This window comes from Stegodyphus dumicola, chromosome 2, assembly GCF_044657685.1.
Source record: "Stegodyphus dumicola isolate Sdum_Otavi_A_Nest chromosome 2, ASM4465768v1".
Taxonomy (NCBI): Eukaryota; Metazoa; Arthropoda; class Arachnida; order Araneae; family Eresidae; genus Stegodyphus; species Stegodyphus dumicola.
The window spans coordinates 270567210-270589629 of NC_140769.1; the positions used below are offsets into that span (position 1 = coordinate 270567210).

A 22420-nucleotide genomic window follows, 5' to 3' on the forward strand; every position below is an offset into this window, starting at 1 on the left:
AGTGCGAAAAACATACAGATTCTTCATTATTTAATTTCTTTACATATAATACAGAGCGATAATAATTGGTAACAACAATTTGCAAGGACACACGGACATCTATAGTAAAACAGCGCAAATTCTCGTTTCGAAACTAACAGCCTTTCTAGGCTACCGCCCATTTGGGCTAATAATATAACAGTAAATAAAAAATAAAAAAAATAAATAAAAATATTATGCAGAACTAAAAATAAATTTAAAAAAATAATCACTATAAAATACAAGCAAAATTAATTATTACGGTTAAATACAATTTTAACATTAGAATTAAATGTATAAAAATTTTTAAGGAGTCAAAAGTGTTTATCACTATGATGTATTATGAAATATAATTGAAATAAAATTCCTTTATAGAAATTGTGCTATAATACTCCTCTATAATTTTAAAAAAGCAGCGCAAATTAGAATTTTAAACAAAACTTTCAAAAATTCGTTTTTAAATATTTTTTACTTATTTACACCAATAAAAAGCGTAAAAATTACAAATGCTTGTTTGAAATTTTCTATTAGTTCAGATTTAAAATATTATTTTCTAAAAGAAGTAGTTACAAATTTCCTTACAGCATAGGAAGAGCTAAAAAAATATCCAGCCCTGAAAGCATGCAATAACTTTATAATTATTTGGAACGTTAATTATGCTTGATAAATATGCTAAATTCTTAAAAATCAATCTCAATTTCAAAAATAAAAATATGTAGAAATTCTAATTTGTGAAATGAGGCGCTACAACCAACTTTCTCGTGACAATTACACACGCTGCAATAGGCAGCCAAAGTTAAATTTCTGCAAGTCGTCCCTACTCCTCCAGATGGGATCCAGGTGACAGCCGGCAACGCCTCAGACGAGGGAGAAAACCTGTTTGGGTTAGTCTATTTCTTATAAGGTCCATGGACTACATTTGATGACGTAGGATCGGACTCACGACTTTTTTTTTTTTTTTTTTTTTTTTTTTTTCTCCCTCAGCCCCTGAACAGATCATTCATCGTTTTTGCGTAAACTACGATTTTTAATGACTGCCCAAACAGCCTTCGTGAAGACCACTCAAAACTCAAGAATCAATGTGATGGAAATTCATTAATTCCTATGATAATTAAAGAATACCCTGCATTATTACAGAATATTTACATTTTATTATATTATTATTATATTATATTATATCATAATAGCATAAAACAATATTTACATTAAAAAAGAAATAAAAAAAATTCAAGCTAAACATACCTTTCTAAACCTGAGGAAATCGAGAGCTATCTGTACATTCTGTAGCATATGAAACCGCATGCTTCCTTTTTCTCTGGGCTATAAAAGAAATAAGACACATAAAATATATTTTAAAAAAATTTCTATGCATATATTTATAATTTCATTCCTGTTTATCGTTTTTTCAAAGCTTGTCCTAATGCACAGATTTAAGAGTGATTAAAAAATGTAATAATAAGTAATTGATTAATTTAAAAAAGACACACACCAAGGTTTTATTATTATCATTAATTAATTGCCTACATGTCCTTGCAAGTAGCAGCCCATTATTTGAAGTGGTGAAATATTGTTTTTAGCTGAAAAATAGGGTAGATCACGTGAGTAAGGACTGTTACATGATGTGAACAACCGATTTTACACTACGTAACAGTCCTTACTGAAAAACAATTTAATTAAAATTGAAAAACTTGTATAAACAGAGAAGCCCTCAATAATACAATTCACTGTAAATAGATAAGGATGTTTCTTCTGATAATATAACAACAAAGAAGATCGACAGAATAGTTAGTAATGGGAAATATAATAATATCTCCCTGCAGGATAATATTTGCAGGGGCTGGATTAACGAATGTTGTTGTTATTGAGACTAATTTCCCTTGTCTAAATCAGAACAAGCCCACGAAATTCATCGTGGTAAAGAGGCAATATTGCACCTGTCGTTGGCAAAACTTTAGGCACCCACCAACCTCTCGGGAGAGCTTTCGGCTCGCCGCATATTTTTAAAGCCCCCATGCAGCAAAGGCAATATACATTTACATCCATGCCTATTCCGGGATTCGAATCCGATCAGGAAAGAGTACACCACAGAACTTTCTTATCAAATACAGTTTTATCATGGAATATATGGTGCAGCTGAACAAAACGCGAAAGAAAAAAAAAAATGAGGGGGGGACAAAAAGTCGCAAATTGTACACGGGGGATCACAAGAATCTTTTAAGTGCTTAGGGCCTCCATATACAGAGGCTGTTCGCACATTTTTTAGACGATATATATTGTATTCACAAAATTAAATTACATAAAATTCTTGTGTTTTAAATGTTCTATTTGACACCACTTATTCTGAGCTATCTTTCGACACCGCAATTTCCAGGATAATAATGCCTTTTGAAGTGGCAGAAGAGGTATTCTATCCCATTCCTCCCGAACAGCTTTCCAAAGTCCTGTTAGGGTTTGGGGACAACGTTTGGATAATGCAGTTTTTAAAAGTCCGAAAGCACAAAAATCCATAGGTGACACATCGGGAGATTAAGTAAGGATATCAGTGAAAGGTATGGCCTTGATACCGGTTTTGTTCCATTTCTTTTAGGAAATTTACAGTGGATTTTGACGTGTGACTGTTAGCTTTGTCCTGATGGAGTCTCACAGATGGATGGCACTGTGGGTAAAGCGATGGTATTTCATTCAGAAAAATTGGCAATAAAATATGTTCCTGGTAGTATTTTGAGTTAATTTTGACATTTTTTTGCACTCTCTTTATTTTTAACTTGCCATTATAAGAAAACTAGCAACAATCATGAATCCCTTAGAAAAACTTTCTTTCGATTCTTTGAACCATATACTTAAATTTTTTCTTCCCCTTCTATGATAATAAATGGCTCTTATTTTTGAGAGCCATTTATTATTATAGAATTCTGCAGCGTGTCCTACCTTCAGCGATATGCTTTGGAAGAAGACGCATTTTTTCGCTTTCTTAAGATTTAAATCAACGTTTATCATTTTGTTTACAGTGGACACCGAGCATTTTTTAATGATTTCGCAACTGTCCTTTGACTAGGGGGATTTTCTTTTAAAATTAAACAACGTACCTTTGCAATAGTCGAAGATGTCCGTTTTTTCCTTAAATACTTGTTTGGAATTTTTGTCCCACTTGAGGCTCCAATTTGACGTTTTTTCCCTTTCTTGTTGATGATATTACCAATCGACGCTTTAGATATCAGAAAACCATGACTCTCACATCGATTTTGGATAACGGAGTATGCATATTTCACTTCGGAAACAGCGTAAATGTAGCCTTCGAACCACTGCTTTGTTAAATTCGCCATTTTGAATAAAACAAAACTTTCAAGCCACAGACGATAATTTTGACTTTTAAAAACATAGTACAATTGCAATGACTTCTTTTGCAGCAAACGATTTTTTATTACCGCTTACCAAAATCGTCTAAAAAATGTGCGAAGAGCCTCTGTATCTGATTCTGGCCCGGATCATTGACCATTTGTGTTGTGACAGCTGGTCTGACCGTTATGCAGCGCTATGTGTGTACTTGATTTTCGTGTGTATGCTGTTTCGCCTCAAAATTCATTTCTCCATCGACGGGTAACGATTCGACCTACCTTTAAATGTTCTCTCTCCCACTTTGATACCTTTTCGGCCTAATCACTTCAATTTTCCCGTCCAAGTGAAATTGGAATAATATCTTTAATAAATATCTTTTCGATGGCACATGCTTCTTCCTCGTTCGTCCGAAAGGCAAGACTGTTCTACATTTTTTCTGCTCGTTAAGATGCTATTAGCTTAAATTTTTCGATAAAAAAGGCGGTGGGATCGGATTAGCTTTCTCTGTTTTGACCTGAGTTCTAAAATGAGTTATGTGTTCTGAGTTATGTGGTCTGATACCTGCTAGGCATTCAAACTGACCCTATTTCCAATGGTGTGAGTGCTTTCGGCCTGGCAAGCGAAGTTAACCACATATTTAGAACTCAGTTCAAAATAGAGAAAGCTAATCCTATCTCACCGCGAGTTCGCTACAATCAACAACAAGAACTAAGTAAACAACTCAACTGAGATGTTTTCCTCCAGCTTTTATAAGCTTTTTAATCGTGCACGAGAACATCCTAGTATTTTCTCGATATTTCTGGATAGCAAAAGAGTACAATTACGAGATATCTATTTATTAAAATGTTAAATGCGCGTGCTCCTGTATTTTAATTTTTCCTGCATAGCTTTCTCTTCAGATAAGTCTTGTGCTGCATTGCACGGGAATGTAAAACAATTTTAATTACAAATTCTACTAAAAATAGCTAAATTAATACAAAATCCGTAACACAATAGTTTTTGTATTTTATAAAACATTTTCAGCATGGAGGTAGAATAGTTTCATAAAGATAACGGGGGGGGGGAATCTAACGTGGACACTACATGGCCCATTAAATTATACACATTTTTTGCTGCACTTCATTTAAACTTATTTCCTGAATTATTCTTAACTTAATTAATCTATCCCTCAAGGCAAGCTGAAAATGACATCAAAAATTGCACATTTTGAAATTAAATATCCCGCTCAATTTTTGTCGTGCAGTTTTTCTAGTTGGAACATATGCTCAGCTTCAGGCCTGCTAGACGATGGAAATGTGCACCAAAATTTTCATACCGTGAAGAAATAAATACCTAACGGAACTTGTGCCGCGAAATCAAAGTAAACGTGAACAAAAGCTTTCAGCAAATTCCAGGAAAGCTGGGAGAAAGTCCTGAATTAAGGCCTCAAAAGAAGTGAGTTAAGGCTTCCGAAAGCCTTCCTAAATTAAAGCTTTTAAAGATGCAAAAGCTTTGTAAAAGCTTAGGCTCCTAGTTAATTTAGAAGTTTTAAATTCTCTACCAAGGTCATTTAAACCTTCGTTTTAAAATTATTTAAATTCTGATGGAGGCGGCAGTAGAAGTTTACGTTATTTAAACTAGTTATCTTATAATTTTGTATTTATTTTCACTTCTACTTTCGTTTGCTCCCACTAGGACACAAATTAGTTAATTTATTTAAGCGCACAGCTCTTGAGAGAGAAGCCTTTGCAATCATCGCTCACTAGTATTTCCTTAATAAATGAATTAATTAATCCGCTTTAGCTTCGATAGCCGTAATTGCTTCGTGAAAATACTGAGGCCTGATGCTAAGCATACTTAGGCACGAGTTGCTTGCATTTAATATTATAATTTGACTTAAGCATTTTGTTTTTAATTTCTCCAAAGCTACGAAAATATAATTTTCTGTTATTGTTATCAGTTTCAATGACCATCAGGTTGGAATGTTAATAAAAAGCTTTATTTTAAATCTTCATCTAAGATGAAGTCACTCAGTTTTAGTGGTCACTCTATTTAGAAGTTACCAGGAGACGATAAATCGTCTGACTATCTTCATGATTCTAGTATCTGGCATTTAAAGCAGTATGAAAATCTATAGAGTTTTGCCATGAACAGAAAGCGTAGAATATTTTTCAGTTATATAGTGCTTCAAAAACGAAGTTTTCACAGCATTCTCAACTTCAAAAGGTATTTATACATTGCAGAATTTTGCAAAAGATTTCTTCTAGCAGTGAAATATGGCTGAATTCCTTTCAGCCATGTTTCGTGCAGTTAAAATGCATCTTGAAAACATGCCTCTTCATAATCTCAAAATGAAAAATAATTAACAGTAACTGTCTCGGGTACTTTTCCGTTTTGCCGGCGCAGGCGATAAAGTCGCCAATAATGGTACAACTGATGCCAAACTGAATGTCCTCGCTGGTAACCTTTTACGCCTCATTTTCAAACCAAGTTGCAGCCATTTCTTATCAGATTGTTTCTTTCAATACTGGCATACAATTACATAGAATTTTTGGTGCTACTTTGGTAGACGGTTGTACGGATTTTGGCGATTTTTTTTTTTTTGGCGAGTAATATGACTTATGGTAAGCCCATTGCTGGACAAGTTATTTATGGTAACTGATACTTTGTTGTCATTTTATCTAAAAAATAATGCGTTTTATTATGCATAAATTCAGTGTTTTAAATATTATTTATGGCTTCTAAATATTAAAAATCAATTTAATTTTGCATTTTTATTTGAAATAAAAATTGTATTGTTTATGATATTTTATTTTGTGGATGATGTAATCAATGACGTCACCTTATTTTAAAAGTAATTAGTTTTAAAATCTATAAATTTAATCTAATGTTTTAAACATTATTTATGGCAGTTAAATATTAAAATACAATTTAATTTTGCATTTTTTAAAAAATAATTTATTATGAATGATTATTTAAATAATTTTAATTCTATGCGTGATGTGATCAGCTCCCTGATTGGTTACTGAATATTTGTGCATTACCGCGAAATTTTAAAATTGTATTATTCATCTCTTCGAATTCCTCAGATTTCAAAGCGAATGGATATGTCCGTGTCGAAGATTAATGTTGTTATTGGTAATTAACAAGAATTATTGGTATCGGAATAAAAAAAATTGCCCTTTGAGACCTTATTTTGGCCAACCTGTCTTTCCTAATAAAAGATTTATTTATAAATTGTAACAAAGAATCAGAGGAAATTTATTTTAAATTTTTGGAGGAAACCTTGCTAATTGCTTCTTCAATGAAGTGCGAGAAATGTGGATGTGAGATGAAGATTTTTTTTTTTTTTTTTTTTTTTTTTTTTTTTTTTTTTTTGTGGTACTTATCAAAATACGACTTTAAAAAAAAATGTAAGAACATATTTTTATTTTACTTTATAATTGTATACTTCAATTTTTATTAAAAAATTAATACATTGTTTTCCAAAATTCCCGAGATATTTATTGCCACATATGTTTTAATGTTAAATAATTATATCCTATAAAACTTATTTTAAAGTATTTGAATTTAACTAATTTTAATTCTTTTAAACGTTAATATGATGTTTTAATTCGATATTCAATTTAAGTAATTTTTAATCCAATTAAATGTTGGCGCAATGTTTTTATAAGTGTGTTTTTATTCTATTATATGAAAGTAATAATTTAACTTTACTTTAGCATTTTATACTCTTAGTAAATGTATTTACATTTGCCAGCCATCTTAAAAACAACATTTTCAACAGAAAATTAATCCATTATTTTTAACGATATTTATTTTTTTTTAAATTTCGAATACTTTACTAGGCGTAAAATACGTAAAAATAGCATTTTTCAAGATGGCTGACGAGTATAAAAACCGCGCCAACAATTGCGCCAATATAAATCGCCAAAAATCCGTGCAACCGTCTACCAAAGTAGCACCGAATTTTTACCTGGATAGTTCAATTTTATGCCCTAAGGCCATTCGCGGTAATTAAATCAATTAGGATGCAATCACACCGCTCACCCGAAGGCGAAAATATAGAAAAGGCAAAGGCAAGGGTTAAATTCATCCATTCTAATGAAAATGAACTAGTGAAGTAAAAACACTGCAGTTTTACATAATTTCTGAGTAAGCTATTCGTACGAATTGAAATAATTCTTGCATTTAAACTTGTATTCCAAACTAAGATTTAACTCGAAATTAATGTAGATAATTACTGAGAGAATTAGATTTTTGTAGCGTAGTTTACGTGATGTGAGATTACTTGTGATACAAACCGGCAAATCAGGATGTTGAACCATGAAAGTATAGTAAATTTTTAAATTAATGTCTTTTTACAAATTTATTGTTTTTATTTATTGGCTTTTTACAAAACTTTAAATCATATTAATATGTTTATGTCTTCAAAATAAAAAATTCTTAGAACTAAAATTTTTTATGATACTGTATGCTTTCGCCAACAAAGTCTGCTTGGCGAGATTTGCGCCGGCGAAACGGGAAAAGTACCCTATCTCGCAATTTTAGGTGAACATTTCCATCTCAACGCTGTAAACACTGCTTTTGTAGAAGACTGCAGCTTTCAGGATGCCAGAGCTTACATGAACTCCTTGTAAACACTACATCTCTTATGTTTCTTTCCTTGCTGTTGAAAATTTTCACTTTTTACTTTTGTTCCCATGTTCATTTATTCTTCATTATTTGTAAATGTTCATTCTTTTTTATTATTTATCGTTGTTCTTGTGTGATACTTGAGCTGTTTTATATGTTTGGATTGATCTTTCGAATAAAGCCATATGTAACAATAACATTAGGAATATACCTTCTTTTCTAAGGTTTGTTCTGAGCAACCAAAATATTTCAAATAACGCTTTTCAGAATATTCATTGCGAAGGGGGGGGGTAACTTCAATATTATTTCAACTTCAGTACTTTACAAGGGGGTGAATTCAATATTATTAAAAGAAACTAAGCATTAATTAGCATATATTTCAATGGTCTGAATGCTTTATTAAGATTATTTTATTTATTCTTGTTTTACGTATCTCCCCTACAGTGAAAATATCGAAAGAAAAAATATCGGTTTTCAAAAACTCAGAATTTTGTACTCACAAGAATTTCGTTGGATAAAACTTCCAAAAGAGAAATGAGGTTATGGCCATCCCGAAGGTCTTCAAACAAGTCGTATAGTTCCTTGTTAGCCTATAAAAAATGCAGAAGTTATTAATAACTGTTATAAAATAACACAGTTTACCAGCTACATAAAACTTTATAAGGTATTTCTCCCACCTTCCTAGCGTGCCTTCGTGGTGTTCCTTAGTTCGTTCCTTCCAAAAAATCCTAATGTCTCTAGAGACATTAGGTGTTTTTTTAGAGGGGGAAGCAGGCAAGATGAAAAATTAGTAAACGCCTTCGTCGGGAATCGAACTACGGACCTCTGGAATACCAGTCCAGCGTGCAGAACCACTACACCACGAAGGCACGCTAGGAGAGCGGGAGAAATATCTTATAACAAAGTATTGAAAATTCGAAAATTTCATGAAAAATAACATAAAAATAAATAAATACAAAATCTGATGCAGTCACCATATGACTTCCTTGTACGCCTTTTTAAACTATACACATTTTTTGCCGCATTTCATTTAAACCTATTTCCTCGAATTTCATTAGAGATATATTTCTCATTCAATTAACTCAGTTCTTCCTCAACGGCAAGGCGAAAATACATAAAAACTCAAAACATCTTCATTAGAAATTGTAAGATACATAAAAACCTAAATCAGAGAATACAGTTTTTTAAAAAAAATTGTAATTAAAATTAGAGTTTCTAAATGTAAACTTGACAAAATCTAGACGGGAAGACACACTTTCCGATACACCAAACTTCAGAGTTACTTTTTGGTCCCACTGGGCAAAGCGGCACTGACATTGGTGCACCAACTGATTTAATTCACTATACTATGAAATGTAAACAAATTCGCGCGCGACGTTAGGCTTAGCCGAACTTAAACTTTTAAACTATTGATAATTCTACAACTATTGCACGCAGATTAGCTAAAGGCATAAAATCTTTAACCGAAACATACGAACAACATAATTCAATCCCTTTCAAAGCAAATGAAGCAAAATTCAAAAATTACTGTATACTACTACGAGTTTCAAATGTAAACAAATTCGCGTCACACGCCACGTTAGGCTTAGCTGAACTTACACTTTTAAACTGTGTATAATTCTGCAACTATTGCCCGCAGATTAACTAAATGCATAAAACCTTAACTGGAACATAAAAAAAAACATAATTCAATCGCTTTGGTTAAAAGAAGCAAAATTTAAAAAACACATAAGAATTAAAAAAGGAAAACTCACACAGAGCTCAGCGAGTCGAGTACATATATATAATCAAACTAGCTGATATTTTCCCGCTTTGCTGGGCACACTATTTGAATGTGAACCTAGACTTCTTATATGGACGAAATGTCTAATTTCGAATTGATAATTAATGTAAATTTTTTTAATTTAAAGTCGAGAAATATAGTACCAGTCAGTGAATCTGTCACACACAGATTTTCCCATCACCCATGAGGTATTATACACTGGGATGCGTCCCCATTATTTAACGTGACGGGATCCCCAGTACGCCTACACCACGAAAAATTGCCAACATAAAACTAAGGTTTATCTATATAGTATTTAACTGTTATCATAAGTTTCACGAAAATTAATGTTATTATCTTTGGTATCAATTTTTCTAATCATTTAAAATTATTTGTCCTTGATTTTTTATGTATGGTAATTTTTATAAATAACATTTTTACTTTTCATCGCAATAATTTATTTCTCTTAATAATAAGATTTATTTTCATGGAACTTATGATAACAATTAAAATATAAACATTATTAACCTTATCATTTAAATGTTGTTTATATTCATCGGATAGATGCAAGTTATTTATCAATTTAATAATTTTAAAGGAAAATGCATTCGTTGGCAACACTGTATTTCATATCTAGTTTTGGCAACAATAAAAGAAAGTTCTGAACTTGGATTTGAAAACCAAATGTATGAGAAACTTCTATTGTATAACAAAAATCCATTTTGGACAGGATTTACGTAAAATTCGTTCTTAGTGTGCGTCTACATCGTGGAATGCAAAATTTCAAATCAATCGGGTGTATAGTTTCGAAGATCTCGTGATGAGTCAGTGGTATACATAAATTATGAAATAATAATTAATTTACTAAAGAAATATTGATTATATTATCTTTCAAACTAAGTGAATTTTAGATCATTCAGTATAAATTATGAAATATATATAGATTAATGAAATGAAAATAACTCCTTTCAAAAGTACAAATTTAGCCAAAAAGCAGTTAGCCAAAAAAAATTTAGCCAAATTATACACAGTTTAAAAGTGCAAGTTCAGCTAAGCCTAACGTGACGCGCGAATATGTTTACATTTGAAACTCGTAGAAGTATAAAATAATTTTCAAATTTTGCTTCTTTTTCAGTTTGAAGGCAACATCAATTCCAATCAGTTATGCAATTTAAGTCCCAATGCCGAAAAGTACAAAAATTAATGAAAATGTTTTTTTTAAAAGAAAAGTCAACAAATGAATTTTTTTAAAAAAGGGAACTAACATTTTCTTAAAAATAAAAATAAAATGACACGAAGAAGTGAAGAATGGAAGTAAACAGGTAAAGGAAAATTGTCCATCAAGCAACAGATAATAGTAGTAGGAAAGGAAAATTCAATTTAATTGCAAATTTTTAGAGAAAAGACTTTTCTGGACTCAAAGCATTGATATTTACTGTATAAACAGGAAAGAATTCTGAATAATCAGATACTAGCAAAATATAACGTAAAAATCTATAAAATAAGCATAAACTTTTTGCTTCCGAGAATTTTCATTTACATCGTTCTCTCTCATACGCAAATCTGAAAAATAAAAATATTTAAGGATATTCCCGACTTCCATACACAATAAACCAATAAATCTCAATACTTTATCAAAATCCCACAAAAGTATCTCAAAAATAAGCCTTTATGGATAAGCTACAACTCATTAATAACAAAATGCCTAACATTCTCTCACGCCTTCCTCATTAATCTCTAAATGCCTCTTCTTACAAGTCCACTGCAAAAACAAATTATAAGGTCATTATTTTAAATGCGCAGCACACTTTGTTTTATAGACGTTTACATAAACGTATTAGCCCAAACTGGCTTAATCTGAAAGTCGATTCATCACTATGAGTGCTGTGGAATCCGGGCTTTCCACAATTTTGCAACTAGCCGGCAAGCGCATAGGTAGTCGGAAGGTGGTAACTCATTAATCACGAATGAGGGGGGGTGAACAAAAGGAAAACTTCAAAAGACTGAATAAAAAAAAAGTGGAATTTGTAACATTATCGCTCATATTTCATATCAAAGAGAAACTAGGCTTGTTTTTCTTTTTCTTGGGGACTACAAGCAAATGGCTAAAAAATGAAAAAGGTAGATTTGCTTGGCATTTCGTGCAAAATAGAGGATCAATCTGAGCATAAACCGAATTAATAAATATTATTTTAATAAGCATAAGAGGTTTGCTAATGAAGAAAGATATTAAAAGCGATAGTTTTACGTTACATTTTGTATTAGCGGAAGTATCCGATGCCAGTTAAGTATTTTGAGAGTGACGTATCCAGCAACAGAGAGAACGATACCGCTGTAATCCCTTTCTAATAACGATGCAAAAAATACGATACATAGTTATACATTTTTGAATCTGATGCGATATGTAACCCACATAATTTCGATAAAAAAATAATAGTCTTTCTAATCAAATGATCGTAAAAGCTCAAGTTCCATTCAATATTTCATCTATGATCAATTTTAGTCGATTAAATGTGGCAAAATTTCATAATAATTGATGAAAAATGAATAACGCGAACAAACATACAAACATATATATATATAGATTTTGTTAAAACTTAGAAATTTCTGATTAACAACCACTACTATTTGAAAGCGAACAGTAGCCACACTTTTCGAAATAAAATAAAAGCATTTTTATCTCCAAAGCGCGAGACTGTTGCCACTCGGAAAAATGCGTGCGAAAATTAGTGTTTTCAGAGTTTTTAATTGATATCTCGGCTGATTAAAGTTGTACGAAGATGTGAACAGTCGAAATGGCTTCCCACGAATTTTTGGAATCGGAAATAATGTATTTAATGTTTGGCAATGCTTTTTTCATTTCATTGTAAAACTTAGAAATTTTTTATTAGCAAACTACGATTTGAAAGAGAAAAGTGGCAATGCTTCTCGAAGTAAAGCAGATTTTTATCTGCAACGTGCGAGACTGTTGCCACTCGGAAAAATGAGGGCAAAAATTAGCGTTTTCAGAGTTTTTAATTAATATCTGTGATTTTAGCCATATGTTTTTGGGAAAAAGTGAATGTCGACTTTTCCCAGGACCAAGAAAATAATTGTGGAAAGTTTAATAACGATAGCTATAGTAGTGACTGAGTTAATCGCGAACAAACACATAAACAGACGTTTTTCTTTATATATATATGTAAGATAAAAAAATATGTGGATTAAAATTATAATTTAAACTAACTGTCAAACTTTAATTCTCTCTTTCTGTTTTAAAAATCGTAATAACTTCTCGGGATAGCGTCATTTCTAGATCATTCTATAGCCCGCGCAGCTCTGATGACGTAATAATCGTATACCAAAACTTTTCTCTTTCTGTGCTTCCATCTTGCATAACTACGCACTTCAGCTTCTTTCTCTGCTTTGCTAGGATGTAATTTCGCTATGCTGCTTCCTATTGCAATAATATCAAAAATGTAAATGTTCTTAAATGGGCACATCTATTCTTAAATGATCTATCTTATCTAGTTATTACGCATCAACACTGCTCCCGTCTTTTCCTTGCTTTTTATTACATCATATATAGATGTTACCGTGAAAGACCGAAATTGGAGAATGTCGACTTCCACCGGAGAATGCCAACATTCACCAAATACGTCGGTGGAAGACCGAATATTGCATTACATTCTTGTATATTCGGACCCTCACCGGTGTATGTCGACAATCACAGATATGCTCTGGTGTAAGTCGAGAAGATTGACTCAAATTGGTGATACTGTACAAATACAAGTCCCTGATGTCGACCGTGGTCGTACAGATAACTGAAATGTGTTAGCGGTTGTTGTTGGAATAGAAGACTTCGACTTCTATAAACTTGCAAACGAAAATGGTATCCTCAAAGAGTTTTACACACGTAATCAGTTCGTAATTTGTAAAGAAAAGTTACTTTCCATATATGAGATTTATTTTCAAGAAATGTCGCTGAGAGAAGCAGCTGCAGCTAATTCGAAAAGCGGTGAGCAAGGCTGTCATTGCAAAAGGAAGTGTTCCACAAATAAATGTAGTTGTAAAAGCAAGGGCCTCTTGTTAAATTAAAAGTTCCATAATAGTTTAAGTTGTTGCAATAAATAAGATTTGAATCACATAATTTAGTAAGTTTTTTATTACTATTATTTTCCTTTCTCATTTTGAATGTACTGTGTGTTTTAAGTTCTTATTTTAAGTCTCAAGTGCCTTTTTTCGCGACTGAATTAAGGAGAAGAAAATATAATATTCTTCTTATACATTCAACATTGGTACATGGTGAATGTCGACATTTACCGGTGTAAGTCAGAAAATAAGAGTATTTGGAAAATATTTCAGACATACACCAAGTGACTATGTGAATGTTGACATTCACCGGTGAAACACGACATTCTCCAGATTTTGGTATTTCACCGTAACATATACCTAAATGGTAGAAACACAGAAAACCAATGGAATGTTTGCCATTAAAGTATTTTAAAAGATAATTGATATGCAATTCTACCATCCAAAATATAACTAAATTTTTGTAAGGAGTTTTTATTTTTGTTTCTAGGGGGAGTCGTAATATAACATTTTAGTTGAAATTTTCACCGATAGATGGTGGTGTTAGTAACGCTTTAAAAACAAGATTATAAGATATTTATTCATTTTATTTGTGATCATATTACAATATTACTACTTCTGCAGTAGTTTACAATTAGCTGCATATTTTAAAGGATTTAAATTTGCCCATTTTCTCGATATTATCGACACAGCGCCATTTCTCTGTAAAAAATCTGAATTAAAAGGAAAAATGCCATCTTACACCGAATAATTCCATCTCTGTGATAAAAGTTTTAAGTACAAACCACATTCTGATACCTCAGTCTGCTGACTTTTTACTTCCTTATACGAAGTAAAGTAAGTACTGTAATCATAAAAAATTTAGACCGACCCTCCCCCCCCCAAAAAAAAATGTGTGTACCGATGAAGATGAATGTACAGTACTATTCCTTCAAAAGGTCTGATGATGCATGGATGTGTGGATTCACAGAATTAACACTTAAAATCCCTGCAGAAGGAAAGCATACGGATTTTACAATATTAAATTTATAAAACACCTCAAATAGTGAATCATAATTAAAGGCAATCTGAGAGAAATTTAAATCAGCGGGAATATTACAGACTAAGCAAATATTTAAGAACAATTAAAAATTTAAGAACATTCAATCAAATACATTGTTCTTGAAGGAAATACATCACTCGACAGCCCCAGCACAAGACACGCGAAAAAAGAATTCTTGAGAACCATAAAAAACACAATCGCAAAAATCCAACCCCTTTCCACATCACTTCTTTAATCAGGGGTAGACGGACAGACAGAGCAATCTCTCAATCAGACTGGGTGCTCTCGAGTCTGTCAGGTCCATCCTTAAGGACTACGTGAGGTGGAGGAAAAAACGAGCTTAGAACTCCGATTAGCTTAAGTGGAAAATGATTTATGTTCCCTCTGCGAGACCGCCCTATAGGGATTTTAGGCTATGGCTTTTATCCTTATCTAAGGAATTTTTATTCTTCCCTTTCCATGTCTGCTGTATGTGGAAGGTGGTTTCGCATACACTCATGGGGATGTCCATCGCTTGGAGGTGCGGTCGTTAAGGGTGTTTCACACGCAGTGAAGAAGTCCTGAAATCCTGAAGGTTACGTTACTCAAGGGGATGGTCGTTATCTGGTAGCTTTGTTAGCATGGTATATATATATATACTAGGCGCTTTAAGAAAATGTTAACACTTATGAGAAAACAATGTTCTAAGGGTGAGGGACTGATAGCGCATGATGTCAACAACAAATGCTTTCCGTTCTCAAAGATTTTTTGTTTATCACCATTGTCAACACATATCTTGAAAACTTTTCCAAGTAGTCTCTGAACCCCCAACGTATTTTTTAAGCGCTGCTGAAATCAAATCTTCGGTTTTTAAATAGGAAGTTTCACGTATTTTGTGACTCCCTATTATAATTAAGAACCTCACTCCAATTCCCCCCCCTCCCCAATCAGCTACAAATATATAGCGTAAGTTCTTCAAAGCACATGCTCAACCAGCACAGGAGCCAAGGAGCTTCTTTTCTTCCTTTTTCTTCACCACAAATTTCCACCTCCATCGAGAGAACCTTCCATTTAGGCTTCTTCGCTACCAGGTTCTATATGGGAATATATCAGGAACTGGCAAGAGCAGGATAATTTTTCCTGCTGATGGCCAGTATAGCCACAAAGTTCCAAAGCACACGCTAATATCCACCATTTTCTGACCCGTTTCCTTCTTAAATGATTCCTTAAGATAAGCCACTGGCGATAAAAAAATAGTATGAAGAGTAATATCTGGTAGAAAGTACCAGTACGCTGTATTCTGTTCCTCTAAAATAATGCTTAACAGGTTCTCCGGAACCTAGCATTGCAGCATAAATTGCCAGAAGCTTTGCTAGACATACTGAGGACATGCTTGTTTGAGCGCAGACCAGATGCTTTGTATTGCTCCTGCTCGCCAATTTGTCTTGTTTGTATTATTGTTTTTGTATGTTTGTGTTCTATTTTTGTATGTTTCTTATTCATTAACAAGTTTGGTATGATTGAGGCAACCTATAGGTCATAAGGTCTTCATTAACAAGGGAGACCGGCTCGTCCTCCAACCCAGCATACGGAGGACATAGTGACTAGCATCCAAAATGCAACACCATGAAGCACAAAAGATACCAAAACCATATCTAGTGCACAAATAATTGGTACAAGGGTGAATGAATTCAGTCAAATTACAGTCCCATTTCGACTTCTGGAACATACAGGGGTTAGACAAAAATATGGAAACACCTTTAAAAAAACATGTTTCTTTGCTTAATATGGTGTAGGAAACCCGTTGGCATCCAAAACAGCTTGCAGTCTTCTCGGAATGGATAAATACAGTTCCTGTATGTTTGCCAAGGGAATATTATACCATTCTTCCTGCAAAACGGTGGCAAGTTCAGATAACGATGTTGGCGGTGGATAACGAGAACGCACTTTCCGTTCCAATGTAGACCACAAAGGTTCGATAATATTCAGGTCTGGTGATTGTGGTGGCCAGGGAAGATGGGACAACTCATCCTCGTGCTCAGAAAACCAGTCCTGTACAAGGTGAGCTGTGTGAACAGGGGCTTTGTCGTCTTGGAAGACACCATCACCATCGGGGAACAAAGTTTGTACCATGGGATGAACTTGATCGGCCAAAATGTTCACATAAGTCTTGGCAGTCATGTGCCCTGATACAGTTATCATGGGGCTAGCAGAGAACCACGATATGGCTGCACAAACCCTAAGGTTGCGTTCAGACGTGGGCGTAAAGCACATAGAGGCATAGTCATAAGGGCATAAAATACGGGAGACCCGTTCACACCTGCGAAAACGAGATGTAAGCCATGGCCAATGAGAGAAGCTAAATTTGCGCGTACATGGAATGTCTACAACTTTCCCGCGCTGTTCTCCCGCTCAATTGATTTCCCGCGTTCGCTCTGCTTGTTTTTTTCGTTGTGTCATGGCTTTTTCAGCTCGCCACAAAGTTTTACCGGCTCAACAGAATGATCTTTTATCTGCCCTTCTCATTAGCCAAGAGGCAAAAGAAGAAGGTAAAAAAAGAAAAATAACAAAATGGTCTAGAGATATTTTTTTGAAAGACCAATACTTGGTTGGCACATATCTTTCTGTACAAAGCAACAATATTTCTGCATTGTACTGTAGTACTCTCTATACTATAAGCATGCACATGCCTATTTATATACTACATAAAACCTTCAATTTTTATATATAATTTCTCTTAGGAGAAATATGATATTCTAAATATGCCTAATTTAAAAAAAAAATCTTGAGGATAACTAACAGATAGCCTGTATATAATATTTTTCTATTTTGCAGGTGTGAAAGCAGTTAAGCTAAAAACAGTACTTACCATACATTATTATTATTATTATTATTATTATTTTCAATCAAAAGGAACATGTTTCTGTGACAGTGAAACATGTGTGCTTAGCACTCCTTATTCACTGTCCCTGTCGATCACTATAGTAGTTTGCTGCACTACCAGTATCAATTATCACTAGTACTAGTATCCCACAAGTGGTCACAATGACCAGCAAACACAACTAGTACAATACTAGGAAACGTTCACCCAACAATGTATTTTATGCTCAATCATTAAATACATTTTGCTGTCTTGCCAGCTGTTTGTATACATCTATTTTTAATAATTTGCATGTATAAGCCGCACCCCTGAATTTAATTTCAAGATTTGCTGTCATTTCTATTTACGACCAAATTTCAAAAGTAATTTCACATTGACAAATTTTAGGTACCCAAGTCTTCAAATACATCAAAATTATGAACATTCATACCTTATCCAGGAATTTCTACCAGAGAAATAGCATGAATTTAATGATCAAAACTCCGTTCAAATGATAGTAATAAAGAGTGGATAATAATAACAAATACTATTCATTAAATTATAGACCATGTTATGAATTATGTGTGCTATTTAGTTTCATTAAAAGTAAATTCCTTTCATGGAGAACGTAATTAAAAAACAGAACAGACAAAACTGGACTTTAACAGGAGACAAAACTGTCTAGACTGTTGACTGCTGTTTTAAGGATATTTCACTACATCTTTCCTTTCTTGGAATTCATAAGAGCATTTTTCTCAAAAGATTAATCTTTTATTACTTATACAAAGCTTACACCATTGAATTGACTATTGTGACTATTCTTAAATAAGTGAAAATAATTTTTTTTAAGTAATATTTTTACTGTTAAAAAAAACAGCAGATTCTTGATATTGATTTGATGTTTTAGTAAAATTAATTCATGAAGTTTGTTTGGAAAGAAAATCAGCATTTGAAGCAAATACCAATACAATATTTCCAGCTTTTTTAATAAATTTATTCTTAAATACAAAAATAATTAAACAGGAAAAAAATTACAGTAATAATTTTAAAAAATTATAGACAGAAAGAAAGTAATAATAATAATTTACACAGAAAAAATAAAATTTTGCAAGCATGCTTTTTTTAAAGAATTTTCATAATAAAATGAAAAATATTGGAAGGGATCAATCATCTACAGGATCATACACAGCGTGCATAATCCTGAGCTTAACTTTCGCTTTACGAGTTTCATCCATATTTTTCAATATAAATTGAAAAACTCATTAAAAATGCATTAAAAACTCATTAAAAAATGCATGTCATCATCGTAGATTTCTTGCGAGATCAACTCTTTATTTCGTTCGGATATGATTACAATTCATTATTTTGTTCGGATACGATTACAACTCATTCGGATACGATGTGTTCCATATTAAAAAAAACGTCGCCTTCGATGTGACTGCGAAATCGTCTTTAGAAAGCCGCTTCGTTTTAGCTTCGCCCTGATTGGTCGACGCTTATCCCAAACTCGGCGTAAAGTTGAAACCTTGGAACCTTGTGCCACGAGCCCTAAACCAGATTCTGTGACGTAGCAGTGACTGCTTGCCTTGGCAACGGAGCTCGGCTTTAACCACTTATGTCCTTTACGCCCTCGTCTGAACGGGGCCTAACAGAACCCCCGCCATGTTTCACTCTTGGCAACAAGCAGTCTGTATTATAGGCTTGAGATGGCGTTCTCCAGACGTAAACTCGGCCAGAAATGGGAAACAATGTGAAAGAAGACTCGTCAGACCATATTACTCGCTTCCACTGCTCTATAGTCCAGGCTTTATGACTTAAACACCACCTTTTCCTGTTACGGGCATTAGCATCACTGATGAGTGGCTTCTCAATTGCAGCACGGCCAGCAATTCCCTGTTTATGAAGCTCCCTTTTAATTGTTTTGGTACTCACAGGATTCGGTAACACGACATTCATTTCAGCAGTAACTTTTGCAGCTTTGGCCTTCTTATTTTTTTTGTCACAATCGCCCTTAATGATCGTCTGTCACGATCACTCAGGACACACTTTCGTCCGCGCTGTGATTTAGCAGATGATGTTTTTCCGCTTTTCAAATATGCGGAATAAATCTTCGATACAGTACCTCTTGAAACACTAAACACCTCGGCTACCTTGCTTACGGAAGCACCTACCATACGTGCTGCAACAATTTGCCCACGTTCGAAGTCTGTTAACTCTGACATAATGCAAAGACAGCCTCACATAACAGTACCCCGACAACAACTGAACTGTTTAGCACATTTACGAAGTTGTATAGGTGGTCAAAAACGCCAGCGCCACCTACATATTTCATTAAAATCAATCTTTCTTTTCAAACATGCATTTCACAAGGTATTTCCATATTTTTGTCCATCCACTGTAAATCAATAATATGTGTAGCCACCAGGATTGGTAGTAACTACTGCCGCACGCCTCGATATTGAAAGAAAGAGATTCTGGATGGGAATGCAAATCCTTGTTGTTTCCACATGTTACCAAAATTCATTGGGCGCAAGTGTTGGCGCACTCATTGCCACTCATCCAAAGGGAGGGGACAAGGCAGCAGTGCAGTTTGGTGGAGAATGAAAAGATTGCGCACTGCCCTGTTGAAACTCGGCTGCAGATAAACCTTAAAGGTAAAGGAGGACAGCAGGTCCTTAAACTTCACAGAGATGGGTATCGCTAACTGTTCAGAGCGCCAGCAATGCGTAATATGCGCGTGCGGGAAAAAATAATCCAAATACCATTGGACTTTTCTGCGGCACACACATCCAAACCGTATTCCATGTAACGAACCAGTATGGCAATGAATAATGGAAGAATAATGATCTCGGTTATCTCGGTGCCTCAAACTCGAATACGACCATTGTGGTGCAACAGACAGAGTCAGGATTAGTTTGAAAAATGCTGTGTAGTCCATGTCTTACGTTCAATACATTACTGCAGCCACACACGCCCGCAGAGTAGAATAAATGACCATCGCAGCAACAGAAGAAGAATAGCCTCCTCTTCTGTAGAAAACGTCGAACACTATGTGCTGACACAAGCCAGATATGCAATAGACTCTCATTCTTGCTAGGGTTTTGATGATGAGTGGCAATCTTTGCTATGCATGCCTATCCTCTCGTTCCGTGCTATGAAGAAGTTTGTGCAATCGTGCCCGTCCATCATTCGTTCCTACCACACCCCAGATTCTACATCCAGATCAATGTGGTTTCATTTGTCAACTTACTCCCTACAAAGATGTGGTACTCTTAACTTCTTAACACTGTACTCTTAACACTTTGAGCTTCTGTCACTTTGACCCTGGAAGGTACACAGTACATACACTCAGGGCGTTGTAAAATGAATTGATCAGAAAGTCTTAAATAGCTGATAATTCCGACCTATACCACAGGATTAGTTGCTCAGCCATCTCAGCTAAATGTCTAGTCATAACAGTAATAAATATAGAATTTCCAATTTTTTATTGCACATGCTGTCTTGTTCACCAACTTTAGAAGAGCGTACGTTTTAAACTTAATACTGTACAGTCTCCCGCAAACTCGACATAATGTGGACTGAAAGACTGTCGAGTTTTACGAAATTCGGTTTTTCAGAACTCTCAATAGTTAACCCTTTGATGTCCTAAACCTAAATCCATGGTAATTTTGTTTACACTTTCCCCTTTGTCTAGTCTCTTTAAGGCATCTAATTTCATTTCCATTGTCACGTTAGTTTGTTTTCTTTTCTTTCCGAACGAAATTTTCATTTTTCAGACTATCAAAAGCTCACAAAAATATTAAACACTTATACGCCTGGATGTGAACTGAGCAATGATACTCGCAATGAAGTGGTGCGAGTTTAGTTTGTAATCAGATGCAGTCACAAAACTTCAGACAAGTCTCCGGACGTTTCTCAGAAATAGAAAGGAATGTGAACCAGCCGCTACCTCACTTTCTTCGTATCCTCGAAAGAGGCAAACAGCGTTGCCAAGTATTACAACATATCTTAAAATTTGTTAGGCAGTTTGAAGAATTAATGGTACAATGCGAAAACGGCAAAATTTACAGAAAAAGAACACAATCTTTGAACAGAACAGGAAAGGCATATGCTAAAATAATAATTATACGCACTGTATGGAATATTTGCTGTGTTTGGCCTGGAAATAGAAAAAGTTCCTAACAAGTTGTCGAGGTTGCGGGACACTACTGTACACTGCGGGGGGGGGAAGAGGTACAGTTCTATATCTCCCGTTCTACTGGGCCGATTGACCAAATTCCACTTGCATTTTTCAAGTCTCGAAAGCGCGACTTACGATATGTATTACATTCATATATAGGATTCTCCTATTATAGGTATTTCGACACAAAAATTGGACTTTTTCTGAAAAAACATACCTTTTTTTTTTTTCCTCCCCTCCCCATATGTCAATTCTACCACTCAAATTACGCCAAACTGAACTATCAAGTTTTGTAAAAATCTCACGAATAGCCTTTAAAAAATTCCACCAGGTCGATTGACCCGAATTTTCACAGCATCCCAAGAAGCTTTCACGCATTCCAAATCGAATAGAGGAAATTTCCAGAAATGAATGTAATCAAAAACTGAGTATCAACGTATAAGATGCACCCTGTTTCTCAAACCTATTTTCAAAGGGGGGGGGGGAAGTGCGTCTTACAAGCCGGCAAATACGCTACACCACGAAGGCATGCAGAAAGGAGAGAGAAAATAGTGCACG

General features: G+C 34.2%; 1 protein-coding gene across 3 annotated transcripts in view; it reads right to left on the reverse strand.

Annotated features, from left to right (window-relative positions):
• Positions 1–22420, reverse strand: part of shot (dystonin-like protein short stop) — a 696871-nt gene that overhangs the window by 252537 nt on the left and 421914 nt on the right. For all 3 annotated transcript variants that reach the window (XM_085812140.1, XM_085812144.1, XM_085812142.1), the window contains exons 3-4: positions 8469–8558; positions 1261–1338 (exon numbers count right to left, since the gene is read on the reverse strand). In XM_085812140.1, coding sequence (XP_085668266.1) covers positions 1261–1338; positions 8469–8558 — 168 coding nt within the window. The remainder of the gene's footprint in view (positions 1–1260; positions 1339–8468; positions 8559–22420) is intronic.